This window comes from Heteronotia binoei, chromosome 2, assembly GCF_032191835.1.
Source record: "Heteronotia binoei isolate CCM8104 ecotype False Entrance Well chromosome 2, APGP_CSIRO_Hbin_v1, whole genome shotgun sequence".
Lineage (NCBI taxonomy): Eukaryota > Metazoa > Chordata > Lepidosauria > Squamata > Gekkonidae > Heteronotia > Heteronotia binoei.
The window spans coordinates 181231000-181249689 of NC_083224.1; the positions used below are offsets into that span (position 1 = coordinate 181231000).

General features: G+C 45.9%; 1 protein-coding gene across 1 annotated transcript in view; it reads right to left on the minus strand.

Moving 5' to 3' along the window:
• CACNA1E (calcium voltage-gated channel subunit alpha1 E) overlaps nucleotides 1–18690 on the minus strand; it is a 605524-nt gene that overhangs the window by 70466 nt on the left and 516368 nt on the right. The window contains exons 28-31 of the mRNA XM_060232603.1: nucleotides 12966–13062; nucleotides 8212–8372; nucleotides 4522–4659; nucleotides 1220–1421 (exon numbers count right to left, since the gene is read on the minus strand). Coding sequence (XP_060088586.1) covers nucleotides 1220–1421; nucleotides 4522–4659; nucleotides 8212–8372; nucleotides 12966–13062 — 598 coding nt within the window. The remainder of the gene's footprint in view (nucleotides 1–1219; nucleotides 1422–4521; nucleotides 4660–8211; nucleotides 8373–12965; nucleotides 13063–18690) is intronic.

Consider the following 18690-nt stretch of genomic DNA (forward strand, 5'->3'; position numbering starts at 1 on the left):
GTACATTTGAAAAGGAAAATGCAGATTTTTTGAATCCAGTTCTGAGAAGCAGGGATTTGTTTGTCTAAGTATTTATATGCTATTAATTTTTTCCCTATAGAAAGCAAAATTGAAATGATGTCCTTTTTCTGAGCTTCCTTTTTAGATTTATTCCACAGTTCTAATAAAATTGATTCTGGTTTGAATGGGATATTAAAGATGTTCTAAAACTTTAGAAAAGAGAACAAATCCATGCTTAGTTCTGCAGACTTCAGGGAGAATAAGTATCTTGGATGTTCGCCTGCAAAGACTATGGGTAGTCAAGCTAGCCGGAGTCTAGTTGGTGCCAGAGAGAAAACCAGCAGCAAAATGACTGAGAAAACCAACAAGACAGAGAGTATTTATACATGCTAGTGGCACCAGATTGGCCCTCCAGGATCACCTGACCTCCAAGTCTCTTGGTTCTTATTCTGCTTTCACCTTTCAGTGGCACAGATTGCAGGGTACCAGTGCCCGATCAGAGTTCTGTGTCAGAATCCCAAAGGAGCCCACAGCCTCAAAAAGGATCCTTGTCCTAAGGCAGGGCTGGCCAAACTGGGGCTCGGGAGCCACATGTGGCTCTTTCACACATATTGTGCGGCTCTTGAAGCCCCCACTGTCCTGTTGGCTGTCTTGGAAAAAGCATTTATCTCTTTAAATCACTTTTCCAAGCCAGTGGCTTGGAGGATACATTTAAAGTTAAAGATGCTTTCTTCCCACCTCTCCCTCTCTCCCCTCCCTCATCTATTTGCCTTCCTGTCTGCCTCCCTTCTTCCGGCTCTCAAACATCTGACGTTCATGTCTTGCGGCTCTGAAACATGTGATGTTTATTATATGTGGCTCTTAGGTTAAGCAAATTTGGCCACCCCTGCCCTAAGTTAACACTGTATTGGAATCAAGATGCTAACAAGTGGCTTACTGGAAGGAGAGAAGTGACAAGAAAATAACAGACCTTAACCCATGGCCTCAATTTGGGCACAGACAAAGAAATTTAGATGTGTAGTATAGATACCTTTAATTGGTAGGCTTAAGATGTGCTTATGTGACACAGAAAAGTATGTTTGTTGCACCATCACCTCTCAGAGCCAGAAGAGTCCGAATCTAAAGGCTGGGAAAGGTTTGGAAGGATACACCTGGCCCCCACTGAATCAGAATCATTTTCTTTCCCACCAAGTCTCCTCTGCCAGTCCGTTCCTATTACCTCATTCTTCTCCAAACTGCACTCCTCCATCATTTTGTCCCCTTGTTCCTGGAACGTGATGATGATGAGAGCCACAAAGATGTTGACAAAGAAAAAAGGGAAGACGACAAAATATACCACGTAAAAAATGGACATCTCCATGCGGTTGCTGCGGCTGGGGCCACGGTCCTCCTCCGTGACGTCCACGGAGTGTTGCAAGACCCTGGGGACATAGTGGGGGAGAGAAGAAGAGAGGGCGAAGGGTCACATGCTAATGGCACACCCATCCTCAATGCTGATGCCAACAGAATACAGTTGGAGCCCAGGGGCACCTTTAAGATCAACAAAGTTTTATTCAAGGTACGAGCTTTTGTGTGCATGGCACGCTTCTTTGGATACAATGAAATGGAAGAAAACCATTTGAATTTATAGACAGGGCAGAAAAGCAAATCAGCATATGACGTGATGTAGGCATTTTGGGTACATTCACACTATTCTAAATAAGCACAGCTGGAGCACTCACCTTCGCTGCTGTTTGCGGCTCCTGGAGGTGGGAGATGGGGGGGGGGGAGTCTGTAGCCGGCTTTCACACCACAGCCAGGAAGGTGGGGAGCCCAGCCAGTCCAGACCAATCCTCAGCTGCCACGGAAAGTGCTGGGATTGGTTTGAAGCCAAACGCGGGAACTGAGGCTATTTAAGCTTGCTAAGATGCAAGCTTGGCCTTTTTGCCTCCACTCGCCTGCTTGCCTGCCCGCCCACCCACCCCGTGAGTTTTGAGTTTCCTGTTTAGTTTCCTGTTTCCCCTGGGTTTATTGTCACAGTTTTTATTCTTGTTGTTATGTCGTTTTGTTTGCTGCTTGTTTTGTCACTTATGGTTATGGTTGGCTGGTTTGGGCACTGGGACGGATCCTTTGGGGGAGGAGGCTGTGCCTGCCTCTTCCATTTTGGGAGCTTCCATAAAGGAAGGCTGAGTGCAGAAGAATAGATGCTTTTGAGATATGGTGCTGGAGAAGACGCTTGAGAGTCCCTTGGACTGCAAGAAGATCAAATCAGTCAGTCCCAAGGGAAATCAGCCCAGACTGTTTACTGGAAGGTCAGATGCTGAAGCTGAAGCTCAAATACTTTGGCCACCAAATGAGAAGGGAGCACTCCCTGGAGAAGATCCTGATGCTAGGAAAGACAGAAGGCAAAAGAAGAAGGGGACGGCAAAAGTTGAGATGGCTGGACAGTGTTACGGATGTAACAAACATGAATTTTAGCAGACTTCAGAGGATGGTGGAAGACAGGAGGGCCTGGCGTGACTTTGTCCATGGGGTCGCAAAGAGTTGGGCTCAACTGTGCAACTGAACAACAAAATAAAGGGCCTTGGGGGTAGAGCCTCTCAGCTGCATGCCCAGGCGGGGGTTGCCAGCTGGCTCGCACCACCAAGTGGCAGGAGGGGGCCAGGCAGAGGCTGGCGCCCATCTGTGTCCCCAATGTCTTGCCACTACTCTGTTTTTCCGGCAGGCAGGCCGGGTAGTGGGATCATCGTGCAACAGGCGGGTCACCTGATGCTTGGGCCTGTCCCTATGCTGCACCCCTGCTCCTACTTCTGTGTGCTAATAAATAAACTGTGGCCCTGTTTTCACCAAAAGTATGGTTATAAGTGTGTTATTTCCCCACCCCCCCGGCCACATTGCCCTTCTACCCTCCTTGAGACCGCAATGTGTTTTGCAACTGGATTTTTGCTGTTCTTGCAAAGTAAAAATCCAGTTGCAAAACGTATTATTTAGTGTAGTGTGAACGTACCCTTTGAGAAAAACCAGGAATATCAAGCCAAGTGTACAAGGTCAACAGCTGTATGGATCCAATTTGAAGCAATAAATATGTCAAAATAGGAGACAAATGTGTAAGAGAATCTTTTCTAAGCGTGGGAAAGTTAACTGGGATTCCAACAATAGCTTTTCTAGGAGGACATTATGAACATTAGAGTATATCTCCCTTTGAGAAGCTGATCTATACATGCATCAGACTCACACACAGCCTTTTTTATTTCCACAGATTGGGGAATTGTACTTTTGAATTACCCACCATTCCATGAAAATTTTTACAACCTGTTGCATATTTCCACAGGATAGAGAAATACACCACCAGGATTAGGAGCCCCGTTTGATTTTGCATTACAGATGGATTGGCTCTGATGGTTTGCCCCTGGTTTGGGAAATTGTTCTGACTGTAGTCAGTCACACTTCATTCTGTGTGGGTCGGCCTGTTTTTAAGGGCTCTTTCATCGGCTGGTAACTCAGCTGAGATACCAGGCCCAGAGAGGAACATCTCACTCCCACTTCATTTCATTATTGCGCCATGGTTTCTGCTAAGGTTATTTGCTACTTTAACTAGGAGAATTTCTAAACTTAATATATAGCTGGACACAGTTTTCAGTTTGCATAACTTCATTGGTTGTTGATGGACGCAAATAGATGGTCAAGCATTAAAACACAAGACAGAGAGGAACCTTGACGAGATTCTATTAAGATTCCTTTTTGTGGATTCCACTGGTAGCATGTGCACTAGCAGCATATGTACATCCCAACATAAATTGGACCCCACCTCCCCCCCCCTGCCCAAACTTAGAAAATATGATGGATTGAAAAACTCTAGAAATCCAGAACAGAAGACCCCTAGAACCTGATTGGGTGGTAAAGTGGCATAAAAATGTTTTAAACACACAAACAGTGGATTCCTAATGCAGTAATGCTGTTCTATAAATACATATCAGATCCTCACCCCCCAAACCGGGGAGAACTTTGTGACCGTCTCTAATCTGTCCCCATAGTCCCGTAAGTCTCTTTAAAAACAGAAGGTTCCATTCAGTGGAAATTTCTATCAACAGAAGAGGGGGATTATTTTCACCAATTCTTCCCTCTCCTAACAGACCTCTAAACCCGCCCGCCCCCCCATGTTGGGAGGGTACGCTGCCCCCAGGAACAACATTTCAGGGGACATTTGGGGCTGCAGCAGGAAGGGGAGACAGGGAAGTCCTGCTTTGATGACAGAAGTCTCTTTTGTCTGCAGATATTTTAACACAGGATCCAACACAAAGGCAGATATCCTATCACTACCTTGGTTAGCAAAGTGTAAAAATTTCTTTCAACCTATGAAGCTTTCTTCTAGCTTTTGACTCTTCCACCAGGGAACCACTAGGTCTATGTCACCATTGCCTCTCTGTCCCATTAAAAAAAAAATCATCTTTTCAGGAGTCCCTTCATTAGTGGAACAGTTTAAAGCTGCAACGTTTTGCTTCGTTTCTAGCATAATTAGAGAGGGCCAAAGAGAATACTCACTGTGGCCATCCTTCCCCAGTGGAGACTGTAAAGAGCGTAAGCAAAGCCCAAATGATATTGTCGTAGTGGAATTCATGGCGCTTCCATTCTCGACACTTTACCTCCATTGTGTTTTTCTCATGGTCCACGTAGTTGCCTCTATAAAATTGGAAGAGATCATTAGCCTTTTTTTTGGAGAGATGGAAGGGTTTTAACCCAGTGTGGGAAAAGTGGCAAAAATGGACAGGGAGAGGGAAAAGGAAAAGGATTTGCCTCCATCACATGCAAAATGGGATATGTTTTTACAGCAACACTGGAACACGAGTGTGCACTGGGGTGGGAGGGGGGCTAAAACCTGCCCCTACCCCCAGCTCACAAACCCCTTCGAAGTTTCTTCTGATCCCACTTCTCCCTCAGGTGGGCTCTGATACTGGAAGTCAGGGCTTTTGTAGTAGCAGGAACTCCTTTGCATACTAGGCCACACACCTCTGATGTAGCCAATCCTCCTGGAGCTTACAGTAGGCCCTGTAAGCTCTTGGAGGATTGGCTACATAAGGGGTGTGTGGCCTAGCATGCAAAGGAGCTCCTGCTACAGAAACCCCCCTGCGGAAGTCAGCTTGGAACATATGGGGGTAGAGGTGACAGGGAGGTTTAAGCAGCAATTCAGTAAAAGGGTTCCTCCCCTTTTGGCCAAAAAAATCTGCCCCTCCTACTTTATAAATAACAGGAGTAGACATGAGCTTAAAGATAAGTGTGTGTTGATCAGGCTGAGAAACACTGGCTCTCCTAAAGCCCACCTATGGCATGGGAGCTGGGAACCAGTGACTCTCTCAGCTCGCCATCTTAGCAACTACTGTCCACCACCGCAACACCAAAAACAAACTCCCGTTGGAGTCAGAAGTGGGATGGGACCAGTGTTCCCTCTAAGCTGCAGGGTCTTGTGAGCAAAAAATCTACTTTGTGAGCTACTGGTATTAAAGTGGTGAGCAACTGGCCTTAAAGTTGTGAGCTACTGCATGAATTATTGTGCTCTGGGGCCATTTTTCCTGAGCTAAGACAAAAATGTGCGAGCTGGAGGCTAAAAATCTGTGAGCTAGCTCATGCTAACTCAGCTTAGAGGGAACACTGGATGGAACATTGATGACGAACTCCCTAGAGAAAAAAGCCCTGCCTTTTCTGATTATGATATCTCGCAAAACAAACATTCATCACATATGATGATGGCACTGTACAAGCAATAGCGATACCAATTTTTCATTTATAAGGTAAAACTATTCAATATCACAGTAGCGGGTTTGTAATGACAAAAAATGCAAATGAATCGGGGGGCGGGGGGAGACCAGATTCACCTGAAGAAAAATGAAATGGTGTGATATTTTGCAACTTTCCTAATTTCAAATACATCCAATAAACCCCACATTTTCGGCATTTCAGAATAAGAGGATAGTATCCGATGACACAGTATGAATTCCCGAGTGTAATCAGGCATCTGCCAGATTTATGAAAATGATACACACATTCTTAATTACCTCTCAATGGCATTTTAAACTTAGCTTCGATTCCTAGCTTGTTGTAGATTTCTGGCGTGGCTCTTGCTGCTGAATGATTGCCCGGTGCTGGGCTTAATATTAACATTAATTTCTGCCTAAAGGATTTAAAACATAACTGAGAGCCGCAGGAATGGCCCAAGAGAAACCTTTGATTTCATGCGCTAGTGAAGTGGATCAGAATTCCAATTACAAAAGATTACAAAAGAGAGCCAGTTTGGTGTAGTGGTTGAGTGTGTGGACTCTTATCTGGGAGAACCAGGTTTGATTCCCCCTCCTTCACTTGCTCCTGCTAGCATGGCCTTGGGTCAGCCATAGCTCTGGCGGAGGTTGTCCTTGAAAGGGCAGCTGCTGTGAGAATCCTCTCAGCCCCACCCACCTCACAGGGTGTCTGTTGTGGGGGAGGAGGATAAAGGAGATTGTGAGCGGCTCTGAGACCCTGAGATTCGGAGTGGGGGGTGGGATATAAATCCAATATCGTCTTCTTCTTCATCATCTCTCAGTGACAGGGTGGTCTTTGGAGGGGCTGCGCGAGACACTCTCCTTTGGAATGGACATTCATGATACAAGCTATTCTTCCACAGTTGGCAAATTTATAATTCTCTCTCTCACACGCGCAAATATATATTATGACCACTGTGATTCCAAAGTCAAAAAGGTGTCTGTTTTATGTGAAAGGGAAAGGGAAAGAAGAGTAGATGCTCTTCTGAAGGTTCCTGCTTACTATACTGTAGAGTGGGCAAAGAAGTCATGCTTAATATGCAGAGGCCCTAAGGAAGGGCAGAGGCAAATGGACAGATTGCTACCCCAGTTGGGTTTTAGGATTTTACTGTAACATTTAACCTGTCAGCCATCTTGGGCAGGTCTCTGGAGAGGATGTGTTATCACTGTTCTAAATAAATAAATAAATAATTCAAAGTTGGTTTCCCAACTGTTGTCTGTAATGTATTGTTGTTGTTTTTTTAACCTGAGGCGGTGAGGACTAGAACTGAGAACCCTTGGATTGACTGATGCTTCCTTATGTAGTTCAAAAATCAGAGGGATCCTCTGGATTTGATGTGTTCGTAGGCTCCAAAGTCACCCTGCCCATCCAGGCAGTCCACTGACAGCTTCTGATCTTAAGGGAATACGAAAGTTTCTCACAGGGCAGTCCTAGACAGAGTTACACTCTTCTATGTCCATTGAAGTCAGTGGGCTTAGAAGGGTGTGACTTTGCTTAGGATCAGGGCTTCTTTTTGAGCAGGAATGCACAAGCAGTTCCAGGCTGACTTGGGCCGTTTTCCCACTGACCTTACCCCGGAGTGACGTCCCTCTTCACCACGCAGCGTCTGCGTGGATTTCCCACCAATTGCTGCGCAGAACCAGGAAGAGCCGCGGCTTTTGCATCGCAGATGTAAACTGGTTTTTAGCGGTTTACATCTGCGACGCAAAAGCTGCGGCACTTCCTGGTTCTGCGCAGCAGTTGGTGGGAAATCCGCGCAGACGCTGCACAGTGAAGAGGGACGTCGCTCCGGGGTAAGGTCAGTGGGAAAACGGCCTTGGTGTTGGGAGTGCATGGTCTAATATGCAAATGAGTTCCTGCTGGGCTTTTTCTACAAAGAAAGCCCTGTGTGAAACAATGGTGACATCGGGGAGTATGGCCTAATATACAAATAAGTTCCTGTTGGGCATTTCTTATAAACACCAACCCATTGCTTAGGATTGCATCGCAAGTCAGGTTGAGACACTGCCAGAGCAACAGCAGCCTCAAGTGACCCTTCATCCTTCCTTGGACTATGCCCAGGTATGACAGGTTGCTAGATCTCTCCAGGGCTTATTTTTTTTGTAGAAAAAGCCTATCATGAACTCATTTGCATATTAAGTCATACTCCTGATGTCATCATTGTTTCACACAGGGTTTTTTGTCACACCCCAACAACAAGCCAGTGACTCTAATTTATTTGTTTTAAAATTATAATTTGTTTGTAAATTATAATTTTCTGTTAACTGCCCCTGAGCCTGGCTATTTTAAAGGGCAATCAGAAATCCAATTAAATTAATGATAAAGAAATAAAAATTTACAGAATTACTGAAGGAGAGGCATAGCACCAATTTCAGTCACTTGGAGAGTGACTGGTCCCTCCTGCGTGGCTTTTGGCCCATCCCTGCTTTCCAGTGTACTTACATGCAGTCTTTCTCTGTATCTTTCGAGCTGTCTGTACAGTAGAAGAACTTGCCCTTGAATAGCTGGACCGCGATGACAGCGAAGATGAACATGAAGAGCTTGTAGACAATGAGGATGTTGAAGACGTTCTTCAGCGATGTTACTACACAGTCAAATACAGCCTATGGTGGAGGTGGGAGGCAAACCCAGAAGGGGTGATTCATCATAGACAATCAGCTATGCTTTTGTCAAAGAAGATGTAAAGGGCCTCAGAACTACCATTCGCCATGACATTTTCTTTACCGGATCAAGGCAAACAACACCAAGGTAGTGCAAGAACATCAGCAACATCTGGGCCATTTATAATATCTGGTGCTCTTTACAGCCATGAGAGCGTAAGTAGCTACACTGGTCTGTGGAAGAATCCATTCTGTGGGCTAGCATGATCTGTGCTTTATTATAGGAAATACTAAATTAAGTCAGGAAAAGAGTACAATGTCCCAACTGAAGATGGTCTGGGAATGGACTCTGCTTATGAGGGGTTTAACCTTCAGCCTCTAGATAATATTACTGATTTTTGCCTTTGACTGACTCTGTACCTAGTGCATCATCTATATACATCTCCAGTTTTGTTAGACCTGTGAAATCCGCTTGGTTGCTGGAAAGACATTTGATTAACTGTTGGCTTTGATATTCTCGAATAAAGACTCTTTTTCCTTCTTCTCAGAAGGCTTTAGATGTGACCTGAAATCAGTTCCACTCAAGACCTCATCTAGCTAGGTCTGCAATCCACCCTGTGGTAGCAATGCCAGCCCTAAGACGCATGGTGTCCCAGGCAGGCTCCCTGCCTAACACCCCCCCCCCCCTCAGTGCCTCCTGCCCTCCTTCTGTCGTGCCCCATCACCCCCCCCCCCCAAAGCTTGCTGCGACGAGGCTGGGCCCTACCGACTTCAAGGCAGCCATGCGTTTTTTGAAGCCAGTGTGGGAGGAGCCTTCTCACCCTTCCTTTCTGGAACCGGAAGTGAGGGAGAGCGAAGCCTCCTCCAGCTCTGGCTTCAAACAATGTGCAGCTGCCTCAAAGCCGGTACAGCCCAGCCTTGTCGCAGTGAGCTTCGAGGGGGTGGGAGCACAGTGGAAGGGAGGGGGCTGGCAGTGGCAGGGTGGGAGAGGCAAGGCAAACCAGGTGGTTGTCTTGGGCACCAGGAGGGGGAGAGCCCAATTCATGCCCCCCCTCTCGGCACCCTAAGTAACCGCCTTGTTTCCCTAGTGGGTGAGGTAGGAAGTCAGCATATGAAGCTGCCTTATACTGAATCAGACCCTTGGTCCATCAAAGTCAGTCATCTTCTCAGACTGGCAGCGGCTCTCCAGGGTCTCAAGCTGAGGTTTTTCACACCTATTTGCCTGGACCCTTTTTTTGAGATGCCAGGGATTGAACCTGGGACCTTCTGCTTCCCAAGCAGATGCTCTACCACTGAGCCACCGTCCCTCCCGGGTGGCCCTGTGTGGTAGACATAGACCAGAGGACTTAACTTCATGGTCTGACATCCCCTCCCACCTTGCTTTCAAATCTCTAGCTCCCTAATGAAGAGTTCTGGAGAACTGGGACCCTCCCCACCACCTGCAGACAGTTTTGTGATATTGTGACCGATTCTAACAAAAAGGATTGCATGGCATTTGTCACTTCGATTTTGCAGTCACAGATGCTTCGGCGGGAACCTTACCTTTGTGGCAACACAATAATCAACGCGCTGGGGGAAATACTCAGACCCCCTGAAATTGCAGGGAAGGATTCTACAAGAAGCAGTTTTAGTGTGGAGATAAAATCAATGGCAGGGTAACAAGCTTCTAGGTCAGCAGTGGCAGAGCACAGGATGACCAGAGGCAAAGAGCATTTCATAGCTATTCAGAATAGAGATTTTGAGTGGGTATTGCTTCTCTTCTTCCTGTATGACAAAGGGGTCACAGCCTTAAACTGGTATGTCATTCCTTCTTCCTTAAGGGCATCTAGGAAACGGTAGTTATGAAGGGGGAGAGTTGTCTCTGCAGGATCTTCACATTTTATTTATTACATTTATATTTTGCCTTTTGGCCTTGTTAAAGGCTTCCATGGCAGCTAACATCATAATCATAGGGCTGCCAACCTCCAGAAGGTGGCTGGAAATCTGCTTGGACTACAACTGAACTCCAGGTGACAGAGATCAGTCCATCTGGAGAAAACGGCTGCTTTGGAAGGTGGACTCCATGGCATTTATACCCCATTGCAGTCCCTCCCTTTCCCAAACCCTGCCCTTCTCAGGCTCCACCCACAAAATCTCCAGGTATTTCCCAACCCAGAGATGTCAACCCTAAAAATATAAAAAAAGGTAAAGGTAGTCCCGTGTACAAGCACCAGTTGCTTTCGACTCTGGAGTGACGTTGCTTTCACGGGGTGGTTTGCCATTGTCTTCACCAGTCATCTACACTTTCCCCCACAGCAAGCTGGGTACTCATTTTAGTGACCTCGGAAGGATGGAAGGCTAAGTCAACCTTGAGCCAGCTATCTGAAACCCAGCTTCTGTTGGGATCAAACTCAGGTCATGAGCAGAGAGTTCAGACCACAGTACTGCAGTACTGCTGCTTTACCGCTCTGTGCCACGGGGCCACTATGAAAATATAAAAGGACAATTAATATCCACAAGTCAAGCAGCTAAAAACCAAAAGACCACTGAGACCCCAACAGATGGTGTCCCATTGCTGAGGCCGAAAGTGCAGATCTGGTTGGTGAATCAGGCGTCCTTCCCATGGAATAGCATTTTGCGAGTTTTGCAGATCCCTCCCTCCTGCTGTATACTCCCACCACAACTAAGGTTGCAAACTCTGGTCTGGGAAAAATACCTGGAGAATTGGCGGGGGGGAGGGGGGGTAGAGTCTAGGGAAGAACCTCATTGGTATATAATGCCATAGTACAGTTGCCCGGTCTCCTTGTTGATCGGGTGGGGGGATTTGGGGGGCATTCCAGGGGTGGACGGGGACATTGTGTGGGGAATGCTCTGGTTTTGGAGCAAACTCCATGATAAAATTGTGCTTAAGCCATAGAGTTTTGCTGAAAAACCAGAATGTCCCAGACACAATTATGTCACTTCCAGGTGACATCATCGCATTGGAGACATCACTTTAGGAGCAGGGCTTCCCTCACTCGCTGTCACAGGCTGGGGCCAGGCCAGGCGAAGTCCAGGGGCAGTCCAAGGTCTGCAGCTGGGTAGCAAGGAGGGTCCAAAGTGCCAAAACCGAATCACCGTCCAGGTATCGTAGGTCAGAGGTTCAGAAGCCGAAGTCAGGGGGTCCAGAAGCCGAAGTGGATGCTAGAACGTCAGGTAAGTGACTAGTTGCTTCCACAAAGCCTTCTCTCAAAGCCCACAGCTATATAGCCCTCTGCAGTCTGTTGCCCATTTGGGCTAATTGCTGACTCAGAGGGCAGCCAGGATCCTGCTGAGACTCAAGCACCCTCACTCCTAGAAGGGCCAGAATCCTTTCAAAACTCAGGGCTCAGGGAGCGTCTTGCTCATGAGCGTGCCGCCCTCCTCCGATCCCTGAGGTCCTGACGAAGGCGGTCACGCACACGAGCCACCCGAGAGGGCGAGGCAGGGGGGCTTGGATCTTCTGGGGGCACTGGTGCAGGTGGCAGGGGCACAGTTTCTTCTGCAGGCTCGGCTTCTTCTGCAGGGCCCCCAGCACCCGTGACACTCGCCAGCTGGCATATGGTGGGGAGAAGCCCCCCAAAATGGAGAACCCTCAACAGGGACTTCAGGGCCGCAACCCTATGCCATAGAGTCCACTCTGCAAAGCAATCACTTTCTCCAGGGGAACTGATCTCTATTGTTTGGTGTTTGGTTGTGATTCCAGGTGATCTCCAGGCCCCACTTGTAGGCTGGCAACACTGTGCCACACTGTTCTACAAGAGCACAATCTCAGGATGGTTACAGAAGGCTGAAGTTGGGGTGGGTGGGGGAATCTGACATCCTTCCTATGCAACTCTGTTCACGCCGCTTAGGATCCAGCAGCATTCTGCGGACAGTCTGAAGGAAGGTCTCTAATCTCATCTCCTGAGGGAGGGTCTTTCAAAGAGAACAACCATGTCAAACGATAGCTCCCAGGATTCTTTGGAGGAACGCTAATTAAACTGGTGAAACTAATTTATAAACTGCAAAAATTCGTATGTCAAAACTGAATCTCCTCAACATCTACATACGTAACTATATTGATTGTGCTAAAAAAATCAACATTATCCTTTGCATTTGGTCAGCCTAGAAGCAAGTGCTACTGCAGAGAAACAACTGTGGTGATAGCAGTAGCTGTTGTCAGCAGTCGGGGTTGCCGGACCCCGTTTTTGTCGGGTGCTTCCGTGCACCTGGCCAGCTGGCTGGCAGTGGAAAATTCTGCCCCCAGCTGGCCTGAAAGGTGATTCATGATGTCACCCAGAAGTGACATCATCACAGTGCTGACAGCACTACAGCAACGCTTTAGTTTTTGGGCATAACTCTATGTTAAAATTAGCTACAAACCGTAGAGTTTTGCCCCAAAACTAGAGCATCGCTCTTGGCATTGGCAACATGATGACATCACCTCTGGGAGATGGTATTGTGTTGTGTGCACAAGAAGATCCTTGAGCAAACCCTGGATTCCCCTGCCGGTGGTAATTTCTGCCAGTGGTTTGTTACATGGGACCAGTTCTGAACAGAAGCTACTTTGAAGAAGAAAACCTGTTACCGGCACTTCAGCAGTGAAGAAGTCAATACCTTGAGTTTGGGCAGCCGCTTGATGGTCTTCAAAGGCCTCAAGACTCGCAGCACCCGAAGAGACTTTATAGTTTTTATGTCCCGGCCTTTATTGGTCCTGTAGAATTGGGAGGAAAAACAGCCCACCCAAAACAAGAAATAAAACGGAGAAAAAACTTCTCAAACACAGGCTGAACTCACTGAAACTCTTCAGCAACAATCCTTTCTTTCTTGATAAGTTCTCATGATGTAAAATCTAGCCCACAGAGGCCTTTGCTGGCATTCAGAATTTGGGCAGGGGAAAAAAAAAACAGTCTTTCATAACACTGTACTGCTCAAGTTTCCATACTTTCTGCATTTCTGGGAAGCCCTTTCATGTCAACCTTTCTGCTGAGAAAACCCTCATGTGCTACAAAAGATTATTGGGGGAAGCGTTCAAAGAGGCACATCCAATTCAAGCAAGTTGGAGCTGCGCTGTGTGAGAAGAGTGGTGTTTGTATGCATGCTGTATTCTAGAGAAATGTGCCAGCCACTACTGTTCTTCTCACTGAAGAACCCTGGATTGGGCCTGAGTGACTCCATCTTAGCTATATGCTGAGGTTCAGCAGCTCTGAGTCTCATGGTAAAATAGGGATTGCCCACTCCCAAGAGAATCTTTCTCGCACGCTTGTTAGCAGCTCCTTATCTTCGAGGCCTGGATTGCTTCTTCCCCACTGGAAGCCAGGTATGAGGTGGCCTGGCTTATCCAAGTGTTTGGGATAGCTTAAATTGTGTTTTTTTGCTTGCATCCAGCATTTAGAGTATAAGATGTGTAGTTTTAGTTATGCACTGGGGTCTAGCTAAGTTTTGCTGTGTGCGGCTGGAACCCTGCTGATGAAAGTTTACCCTGCATTTGACAGCAAGTCTGATGCTTTTTAAAAGATCTCCTTGTAAGCAAATCTGGATCTAGCACAGGGGTGGCCAAACTGCAGCTTGGGAGCCACATGTAGCTCTTTTACACACATTATGTGGCTCTCAAAGCCCCACCCCCATCAGCCAGCTTAGGAAATGCATTTAAAGTTGCTTTCTTTCCACCTTGCTCTCCCTTTCCCCCATCTATTTAAATGCCTTCCTTCCAGTTTGGTGTAGTGGTTAAGTGCGTGGACTCTTATCTGGGAGAACCGGGTTTGATCCCCCACTCCTCCACTTGCAGCTGCTGGAATGGCCTTGGGTCAGCCATGGCTCTCATAGAAGTGGTCCATGAAAGGGCAGCTGCTGTAAGTGCTCTCTCAGCCCCACCTACCTCACAGGCTGTCTGTTGTTGGGGAGGGGGGGAAGGTATAGGAGATTGTGACTGCTCTGAGACTCAGAGTGTAGGGTAAGATATAAATCCAATTCTTTCTTCTTCTTCTTTGTCTTTGTCTTCTTCTCTTTCTCCTCCTCCTCCTGCCTCCCTCAAACATCTGACATTCATGTCTTATAATAATAATAATAATAAATTTTTATTTATACCCCGCCCTCCCTGCCGAGGCAGGCTCAGGGCGGCTTACAAAGCTGTTGTAGTCTTATGGCTTCAAACATCTGACATTTATTCTATGTGGCTCTTACATTAAGCAAGTTTGGCCTCCTTTGATCTAGTGTGACATTTCCTTGGAATTCCTGTGAACCTAAGAGCTCCTTCTTAGAGCTTGCAACAAACTCTGGTAGGCTTTTGACATACCCCAGGATTTCCCTGGAACACAGTTGGAAAACCCTGATTCCAGGCTTATGCTGTGGCCAGGGGTTATCATATATTGGAAAGAGATTTGTATATGTTGGGATCCACGGTGACAACCATCAAGCATCCTGAGCGCATTAAAAGATAGCAGCAGCTTGAGAGTATTCCCTCATCGCTTGAATTGACTGCCAACTTCAAATATTATTATTGTGAGAAAGAGTGAGATAACAAGGTTAAAACAGGTGATCTGACACTCGTGCTGAGCTGGACCATCTGTCGCAAAGGCATTGTGCCACTGTGCGCTACGTGTCATAAGCTCACCTTGCCTGGCAGCGCTCAGCAGTCATTCAATTGTCCTTTTATAGGTCTCTTCTCATTAAATGACAGCAGCAGCAAAATGTCTTCTTGCCAGAGTGCTTTTGGAGATGTAATAATTTATACTTGTATGTAATGCAACTCTCATGCGCCACAGAAGATTACGCAGGGAGTTCTAGGAGGCACATTCAATTCAAGGATGGCCCAGGCTAGCCCGCCCTTGCCAGATTTCGGAGGCTAAGCAGGGCTGACCCCTGGTTAGTGTTTGGATGGAAGACCATCAGGGAATACAAGGATCACTATGCAAAGGAAGCCAAGGGCAAACCAACTGTCCTGGTCTCTTGCCTTGAAAACCCTATGGAGTTGCCATACGCTGGCTGTGAGTTGATGGTACTTTATATACACATAATGCATAAATAACCAGATCCTACCCATAGGACCCAATGGGCTTAGAAGGGTGTTAAGTGTGAACAGGATTGCACTGTAGAGGTAACTGGCTGAAGTTAAAGGGCTGTAGATTGTGGTTGAACATTAGGAGAAACTTCCAAATGGAATGAGTCATTCAACAACAGCAACAAAACAATTATAGGGGAGAGGAGGGCTGCACTGCACTGGAGGGCTTCAAGCAGATGTTGAACTGCCATCTGTCAGGAATGCTGTGGTTCTAGACTTCCTGCATTGAGAAGGAAGGTGGACTAGATGGCCTTCCAATTACAAGACTTTATGACTATGAATTCTTGCAGCCCTGTTCCCAAAATACTACAGTTCTACAAATTTTCACACCAGAAGGCTTTCAACTTGGAGACTCCAGCTGGTGCAGAATGCAGCAGCTTGGCTGTTAACAGGAGCTAGGTGGAACGCATGTATCACTCCTGTTCTACAGTCATTCCACTGGCTGCCCATCATTACCAGACTTGATTCAAGGTTTTAGTAGGTCTGCCAGATCCCCTTGCTTGTCTGGCAGGGGGGATTTTGGGGGTGTGCCAGAGGTGGGCAGGGATGCCACACAATGTCCCCAATGTGATGTCATTACACGGAAGTAATGGAGACGCTCTGGCATTTGGGTGAAACTCTATAGTTTTTTTGCCTTCAAAACTATAGAGTTTGCCCAAATACCAGAACATCCCCATATGATGTCACTTCCAGGTGGTATTGCATTGAGGGCATTAGGAAAGGATTTCCCCCACTGTGCAGTTCATAGCATCAATCTTCCATCCTCTGTTTAGGCTGAGAGAGAATGACTGTCTCAAGGTGAGCTTCTATAGCAGATCTGAACCTGAGTCTCCCAGACACTCTAACCACTACACCAGGTTGGCTTGGGAAGCTAACTGTGATAATCTGCACCTGTCAAAAAAAAAAAAAGTATTTTCCCTTACATGAGGTTTTCAAACTTAACTAGTTCCTTGGAGGAGTTTCCCAGGGATTCCTCACTGAGAAGATCAGTACTGTAATAAGGAACAAGCTTCCCCTCTAAGAAGTGTCCCACAATTCTTGATATGTACAGCTGCATTGCTATGTTCAATGTCTTGAAAAATATATACCACTCAGTTCTGGTTGACGAATAGCGGGACACAAAAAGCCCAGTCTGTGGCATGTTTACATTGAACTTCAGCTCTAAAATGTGCCCCAGAATCCTCTCCATGCTGATATCATGACAACATCGTGTATCATAGCAGAAAGTGTTCCCGAAAGGCAGAAAGTCTGAAATGTCTTGTCTTACATAGACATGCCAATTTCCCCTGGCATAATATTTCTAGATGTGGTAAATAACAGCATATTCCAACAGATATTCCAGACCAGAATTCTATGAAGTCAAACCAATTGCCCTAGTCAAATCGAATTTGTAAGGATTTGGAGCATCTAGGCTAGTACTGAAAGTGATCTACTTCCCACATTAATATAAAAAAATAAAATAAACTGCAATTTAATGGATACGATACATCTGGAGATTACCCCACTGCATCATGGAACGGCTTCAACTCAATTACGGGAAATGTTTTATAGGGTAAGTGTTATGGAAACGTGGTTAGAAAATTAATGGTGTATATATAATTCTAGAAAGACAGGCAATTGTACTTTGTTTGTATTTAGAATAGTCACTGTGTCAAGAAATTAGAGCAAGCAGTTCACAATGCTCCTTTGTTCAGGTGTCAACAATAAAACAAGTATCTTTATTAGCTAGTGAAAACGAGAAAAATGTACTTTTTAAACTTTTTGGGGGGCTGAACTTATAATTAAGCTTAAACGTTTACATGAAAATAATGTATAACTGCATTTGAACTGATATAACACGAGGGCCAAACTACATAATGTGTGAAAGATCTGTGGTCAGACTTCCTGACTTTTTAAAATATTAAAAAGCAATTGCAGGCCGCTGCTCCAATCTGGGTCAGAACTGCAGGGCCAAAAAGGAGAGATTTAACCTTTTCCATCTGCACTATTTTCTATACAGAATCTTCTCTCAACTACTATTAGCCCACAAAAGAAAAAAAAAATCCCCCTGTATTGTGCTTGTCTTTTTCTCTTAGTGTGACTAATAGAATTTGGGGAAAGGCAGGCTGATTTCTATTAGGAAAATCTCACAGAGGGGGAAGGACAACCCTTGTCCAGTTTGCAGCCCTCGATTAAACCACAATGATCGCCTGCACAATCCAACGTTTGGTCCCGTGATTCCAAATGAGGGAGCGCCAAAGAACAGCAAAGAACAAACAAATTCCAGAAGGTACACACACAACAACACGGTCCAACATTGTTCTGAATTGCATCTCTTTTTCAGGAGAAGGAATCATAAAAGATAATATTAAAGCCCAAAGAAGTCGGCGAGCATGTTCCTTCTGTTCAAATGTAGTCCGCAGTGCATTCCAGGGACACATGCCTACAGAATCCTTTGGATTTTTCCACAACATCCTTTCCCCTGAAGAAGGGATACAGGTTTAACTACACTTAGGAGCTGTCTTTTCCAGACATTTGGGATTGCACTCATTTTGTCTGTCCCTTGATGAATGAGAAAATGCTTGCAACCAGTGGGTGATGCATGTTCATTTCCCAGTGCTGGAAAGGTTCCCATAGGAAAGAAGGATGCTCATCTGTTATCGCCAGCCACAAGGCGATCCCCTAGTCCCTTCCCACTCCGGACTGACGCCGTTACCTATTTGACTGAGCGTATGCATTCATCGTAAAACACTTCAGACAACACAAAACGCCGTGTTAAAATTTTTAAGTTTCAGGGCCAGCACAGAAATCTTTAGGCCAGCGGAATCAGCACTTGAATCCTGAGTTGGTTTTGAACTATTCACAAGAAAGCTTATGAGTCCCATGAAAAAAACCTCTCTCTTTGTCAAACATCCTTGGGAAAAATCTCTGAAGGGAGATGCTTCAAGTAGACAAAGGATCCTTACGACTTAAGCGCTCCTTTTGTAAGGATTCAAACAATAGTCAGCACAACAACAGATCTAACCATAAACAGACGTAAACATCACACTAATTAAAACTTGTTCAACGAGCAGCACATTCAAAGCTCTCATACAAACACTAGAGTTACATTGACTCACACACTGAGTGTCCATGAACAGAATCAGCGTTCACAGATTTTAATATATTTTATTCTTTGCAACTGCCATTCCTGGCTCTCAAGGTGATCTGTTTTAAGAAGCCAAGTGGGCAGCCGTGTTGGTCTGAAGCAGTAGAACAAAATTCGAGTCCAGCAGCACCCTTGAAGACCAACAAAGTCTTGAA